The sequence below is a fragment of the Prenolepis imparis genome, unplaced genomic scaffold, assembly GCF_030444845.1.
Source record: "Prenolepis imparis isolate NDT839.2.m4 unplaced genomic scaffold, iyPreImpa1.0 SCAF_14, whole genome shotgun sequence".
Lineage (NCBI taxonomy): Eukaryota > Metazoa > Arthropoda > Insecta > Hymenoptera > Formicidae > Prenolepis > Prenolepis imparis.
Genome location: NW_028141172.1, coordinates 10183130 through 10190069, shown reverse-complemented (window position 1 = coordinate 10190069; position 6940 = coordinate 10183130). Strand labels below are relative to the sequence as shown.

Here is a 6940-nt window from a genome sequence, read left to right as displayed (position 1 = left end):
GAATATACAAAAAATCATATTTACATATATACATGTATGTATATGTATATATATAATACATATGTATGTATGTATGTATGTATGTATGCATGTATGTATAATAAACATTACGTAAGTATTATATTAATGCTTATATAAATACTAAAATTACTAAAACTAATAATATAATACATTTAAAATATAATACAATATAACTAAGAACAATCAAGAAAATAATTGAAACCAAATTGACATAGAAGTATTTTTAGAATTAAATGATAAATATGTAAAGCATATTATAAACATGATAGAAATTATTTTAAATATCTATGATATATTTTTGAAGATATAATAAATAGTGGGTGTTTTACAATTGCAGCTGTTAATGTATATGTGTTACAGTTGCACCTATAATAATTCAATGAAGCCTGGACTTCTGATACAAATTATGAAAAAATGTCATCTGCTCCGATATCTTACGAATACGTATTCTGATCGTGCTTGCAATATGTATAAAACGTAATGGTGGATATATATGTAATGTTATCGCAAATTTATATATCTGAAATAAATATTATATTAAATTCGATATTTATTAATCAATAATTTCGTAATTAATAATAATGAAAAACGAATGCAAAGTTATTAAACAGTAAGCGTAAGTAATTATATCGATATACAGAGTGTTTCATTTTAATTTCCACGCGCAAATATCTTTGAAATTAAGCGAAATATTAACAAAAATTATTAAATAAAAGTTGTAAGATTTCAAGGAGGAAATAAGTTGACGCTTGTAAAAGTATTTAATTAGCAGTTAGCAGCTACATACTTTTTCTTACAACTATGTGTTTTTTTTACACAAATTAATTTCTTTCAATATTTTATGCATAAAAGTATTGAAGTAGAATAATCAAAAAATGAATATTGTTCTACGAGATATTTCATAATTAATGTCAAACTAAAGTATAAAATATCTCGTAAACTATTCACTTTTTGATAATTTTATCCTATTAACTTTTAATGCTAAATATTGCAAGGAATTTATTTATTTAAAAAAATTAAGGTAGCTCTCTTTTTAGAAAAGAAAACATAAATGATATTTAAATGACCTCAAGGGACGAAAATGGCCGCTGTAATAGTGACAGGTGTAAGGTAGTCCGGGTCGGAGCGAGGAAAAGGAGGTGTGGAGAACGAGATGGAGGAAGAGGAGTGGAGTTTTGGATAAAGGAGCTAAAGTGGAACTGGGAGAAATGGGGGAGTATACAGCAAGGAAAAGATAAGGCTATAACGAAAGGATAGAAATTAGGGAGCAGCATGTGGAAGGAAAAGGAGACGTGGCATAGAGAAGGAGTGAGAGAAGAGGGCGCTGAATCAAGTGGAGAACGAGGAGATAGAGGAAAGGTGGATCGAGGGAGAGGGTGCCGCAGAGGTACGAGATAGTGAGAGGTAGGAAAGAGTGGCGAGAGGGCGCCGCGAACGGCGGAAGAAAGATCGATAAGATAAATCGATACAGCTGACGGATAAGAGGTTAAGGAGACGGTGGCACTGGTACACGTGAGATACGGGAGAAAGAGTGTGCGGAGAGTATTATTGTATTATTAAGGTTAATAAGTGAAGGAGACAGGAAGGAAAAAGAGGATGGAGTTGAAAGAAGGAATAAAGGAGCTAAGGGAGATAAAGGTGTTATTGTTAAAAATGATGGAGATGATGGGAGAGAGATGGAACGTACGGGGAAGGAGATATAAGATAAAGAAGGAGTGGAGAAGAGAGGAAGCGGCAGCAGAAGGAGAGGAAAGAGAGGAGAGAGTGGAGGAAACGCGGGACGGAGCGGCTAGAAGTAAGGAAGAAGGAAGGAAAGAAGACGGACGGAGGTCAGAGAAGGAAAAGAAGCTAAGCGAAATAAGGAGAGGAATGACAGTAGTAAGTAGTAAGGAAGAGAGGTGCATGGAAGAGAAGAAAGGGGATAAGGAGGAGAGAAGAAGCAGGGGGGCTGACGAGAAGGAAGAAGAGGAAGAGGGGGTGAGTTATACAAGTCAGAGGGCTGGTGAGAAGAGAAGAGAAGGAGGAGAGTCATGAGAGAAGGCGACGGATGAAGAGAGTACGAAGGAAGATGCGGGAGAGGAGGAGAAGTTGGATGAAGGAAGGTACAAAGTTGGTGAAACAGAGGAGGAGGGAATAAAGGAAGGAGGAGAAAAAATGAAGAAGAAAGGAGAGGATAGGAGAGAAGGAGAGAAGAAAGAGAGAGAGGAAAGAGAAGAGGATGTGGAAGCATGGGGACTCGATGAGGGGTAGTTGGAGAGTAGGAGGGAAAGCGAGGAAAGAGAAGAGGATCAGGAGGAAGGCAGAGCGGAATGGTGGAGGATGGTAAAGGAAGAAGAGGACCGGAGCGCAAGGGAGAAAATTAGACGGAACGAGAGGAAGGAAGGAGAAAGAGAGAGGAAAGTAGAGCAAATAGAAGAAGAGAAGAGCAAAGGAGACAGAAAAAAGGAGGAGATAGATAGTAAAGAAAGGGACCACAAAGGAGGGAGCTGTGGAAGAAAATAGAAGAGAGAGAAGAGAAGTGGAGAAGAGAGAGGGAAAGGAGAGAGAATATTAGAAAGGAGAGGGAGAAGAGAGAGGAACAGGAGAGAAGAAAGAAGAGAAGAAGGAACCGGATTTGGAAAGGAGTGGATGGAGAGGACCAGGATGAAAGGAGAATTTTTGTGGAGAAAATCATAGAGAGAGGAATAGGGAAGGAAGCAAAAGTAGGAGTGATAACGGAGAGGATAGGAGAAACGGGAGTCTGGGTACTAATTGTGGAGATGAAGGAGGAAAAGGATAAGAAGGAGACGCTGAGAAGATGCGGGGAGATTCATGAGAGATGGGGAGTATGGATCGACGAGGATTTAACGATGGAGGAGAGAAGTGCAAGGTGGAGGATAATGGAGAAGGCGAGGTTGGAGAGAAAAAGAGGGAGAACGGTGGAGATGACGAATAGGAGACTATGGATTGACAGCAAAGAATGATTTTGGGACATGGAAGGAGGGAGATGGGTAGAGGAAAGGATGGAAATGATGGAAAGGAAAGAGTAGTAAGGAAAGAAAGAGAAGACAAAGTAAAAATGAGAAGAACGAAGGAAAGAGGAGGCCGGATGAAGGGAGGAAGAAAGAAGAGAGAAAGCGGTGGGTCCACTGAAGGAAGTGAGGGACAGAGAAAGAACAAGAAGAGAGAGAAGAAGAAAGAAGGATGATCATAGAAGAGTTGAAAGAAGAAGAGGATAAAGAGATGGAGAGAAAGGAGGCAGCAAGAGAGACAGGATGACGAGGACAGGAGAAGGAGAGAGGACAAGGAAAGGTAGAGGAGTTGATGCAGAGGGAGAGGAGAATAGAGGGAGAATTGTTTAATTTTATGTTTATGATTATGTTTCTGTTTTTTTGATTTATATGTGAAGGTAAAGGAAAGGGGGCTCGGAGAGGAAGGAGCATACGTTGAAGGAAACGGAACAAGACAGGAGAAAAGAGAGAAGGAAGGAGAGTCTGGATGAGAGGAGAGAAGGAGGAGAGAAGATGGAATAGTTCTGTATTTTGTACTCTGTTGTGTTATAGATATTGTGAGGTCGCAAATGGCCAGGTACGGGGAGAGTGAGAAGGATGTAAAAGGTTGGGGAACGCTCCTTGGAAAAGCGCCTTTATAACCCTGCGGGGAATAAATACACATTATCTATTTATCTATTTAAATGACCTCAAAAATCGCGCTCTAAGAAATCAGTCAGTAGCGACAATTTCTATCCTGCTGGAAATTTACAATTTTTATTTCGACACTTTTTTTGTATTTTGTTTCATTTCGACGACATTTTCCTAAAAAAATTAAAATGAAACACCGTGTATAAAATATCTAACAATATGAAAGAGAAAAATACGTACATTTTATACATAAAATATAACATCTGTTGAGTATACATAATATAATATAATATATTTAATGCATTTTAATAAATTATTAATATATTAATAAAAACTATATAAATAAGTATAAAATTTACCTCGTCAAACTGTTCAGATGAATATGCATTATTAACAGCCACAATTAATGCTGCATTTATATTAACATGACTATAAGAACAAATAATATGTATAGTTTTTTAATTAACACACATATACATAATAACTCTTTATGATAATAAACAATATAATTTTATTTAAAAATATTTTCTTACCTAAATTTTAGCATTGTATAATATTGCAATACTTTTTTGAGTATTCTAATGTTCTTAGCATGTCTCGAAAGAATAGAAAGATAAATATTAGCAGTTAAAGACTTAACTTTACGCTCTATTTCTTTTGCTATTGTTTTTTCTGCTTTGTCTATTAATTCATTTTTTAAGTATGTTAATTGGAACAGATAATAAAATATTATCTCGGTATCCTCGTTACAAGTAAGGACTTCCAACATTTTATAATCAGATCTTTCTTTATATATTCTGGATGCTTCCTCCCATACAGGCATCCATGTACTCGTATTCGCATACTTTAAACCATTACAGTAAGTCCATTTCTGCCACCCAGGTAAAATTCTGCGCAATACAGAAAAGAATTTTGAATTTTCACGTGCTTTCTATCCCATTGAGCTACGTCAACTGATTTACGCCGTGCAATTCACGAAAATGGACCATCTATTTATCAGTTTTGCAATTCTCACTCTGTTATTTGTCATTGCATAACTGATCATTCCACTTAATTAGCACTAAAATTTTCTCAAACAGACTACAGACTTGAAGCTTTATTTTTGCTTTTTAAGCACCTTAATATCATAATTATTAGCTATATTATAAATTCTCCAACTTTCATAATTTTTTACTATTTATCAAGTGTATTTTTTTCTTTGGCCGAGTGTATATACATAAATATATACATCCATGTATTTATATTTGATTTTGCATGGTTTCTTTCTCCAGTATTAAATATATCAAATATAAGCGTTCAAAATTTAAAAAGATTCTGAGAAATATAATGATTAAAAGACACTTACGAGTACATATTTTCTGTAGTATTATGTAAATATAATTCTACTTGACGTTCAGCTGCTCTAATGCACAAAGTATTATTGATAATACATGCGATTCTTGCGAGTTCTTGTTTTAAAGATTTATCAAGATGTTAGTTTGTATCATTTGATCGTACGTATCCTGGGGTATAGGTAGAAACAGGTTTCTTATATACTCCAATACTTTCTGCAATTTGATAAAAAATAACTTTTTATACATTTCAATCTTAAAATTAATTACAAACACATATATAATATATATGCAAAAAATATACATTCTCATTACTAGAACTATTTTATTTTCGTAAGTAAAATTTACTCCAAATTAATTAATCCCTTAAATAATTTTATATATCGTTTAAATAAACTCAAATTCATTTTAATAAAATATATACATATAATTTTTATATGTTTATTATTTACGTAATTTAAAATTTTCTAATATTAGATCATTGAATAGAAAATATGTAATAGGTAAGAAATTTTAAATTTGCACAAAGGAATTATTTAATAAATGTTTTGCCATTATGAGATTTATCACAAATCTTATTACATTTTTTTGAAACAAAAAAATTCAGTTAAATTTTTTGATATCTGTTAATAATATTTTATGATAAAACAAATTTGAATATCTATTATTTACTTAATTATTTAATTAAATTTAAACGATAGAAAACACAGCCTGATTGTTAAGACGCAGATAATGTTTTTCAGTATGTGGTAATACTAATGTATTTTATTAATAACGGTTGGATACAAAGAACGTGAACGTTTTGGCCGTTATTGTGGCCATCTTTAGCTCATAGATAATTATTAAAACTTAACTTAAATAATTGGACGAATTATTAACATAGTCTGCATGTAAAAACAAAATCGAAAACAAAGCTTCCTCTATATGAAGATGCAAAAAAAGGGAAAAATCAAGTTCAAGATAAGTTAATGTGGAGCATTCTAGCAATGGAAAATCATTGTACTTTGTACAATATGGTAACCGATTATAAGTTACCAATCCACCTGTCTTTTTTATTTAGTATAAACTGGACTCTTTGTAAAGGACAAAGGTTCCATTTTTATTACAATGTTATTGTTAGGAGAATTTTCAAATGGAATTGGAATTAGAATGAAGAATCCGAATCTGGATCATACAAAAAAATTATTTTTGACTGTGGAATGTTATACGTGTAATGTATAGGTTTTATCGTATACACACGTTAACGTTATTGTTTTTTATTATCAGGTTCCTATAAATTTTCACGTTCTTTGTATCCAACGCGAAAACGTTTTTGTTTTTTGTATCCAACCGTTATTAATAAAATACATTAGTATTACCACATATTGAGAAACATCTGCGTCTTAACAACCCTGTATGCCTTTCATATTTTACATTTAATTGTTATTTTCGAAGGACCTTTTACTTTATTTTTAATTGTTCTTAATTATTCATTTACTGTACTATCTACAAAAGTTGGGTACAAATTATAAACTTATTATAATTATAATCAATCTCAAAATAATATATATTTGAAATATAATTTCCTAAGTGAAATGTGATATAATAATTAATAAAGTTATATTAATATATGTTTATTTAAGCACGGTTAATAAAAATGAAATTTTGAATTGAGAATTATTCAATTTTTTGTTATTGGACCAAGAAAAGTGCTCCATGAATTAGGAACCAGTTTCAACAAAAAAATATTTTTTTTCTTGATATAGACGCATTAATATCATTTAATTGCACGTTGAAATTTAAATGTCTCTTAAAATTAAATTTTTTGAAAAAAATGATAACGTTGAAAATATTATTTTATAAAAATAATTCATTATCGTTTTCCATAATAGATTTTAAATTAATAACTCTATACTGTCATTCGTTGTCGATATTGTAAAGGAACTTGCGTTATCGTATTGTTACAATTTTTGTTTTCTTTTTAATGCT

General features: G+C 32.4%; 1 protein-coding gene across 1 annotated transcript; it reads right to left on the bottom strand.

Annotated features, from left to right (window-relative positions):
* Window positions 1–343: 343 nt before the first annotated feature.
* LOC145945376 (uncharacterized) lies at window positions 344–5114 on the bottom strand. Its single transcript, XM_083054341.1, has 4 exons — window positions 4987–5114; window positions 4175–4531; window positions 4001–4070; window positions 344–541 (listed from the first exon to the last, which is right to left on the bottom strand). The coding sequence occupies exons 1-4, from the start codon at window positions 4992–4994 to the stop codon at window positions 398–400; spliced, it is 579 nt and encodes a 192-aa protein (XP_082910467.1). The 5' UTR covers window positions 4995–5114; the 3' UTR covers window positions 344–397.
* Window positions 5115–6940: the final 1826 nt, after the last annotated feature.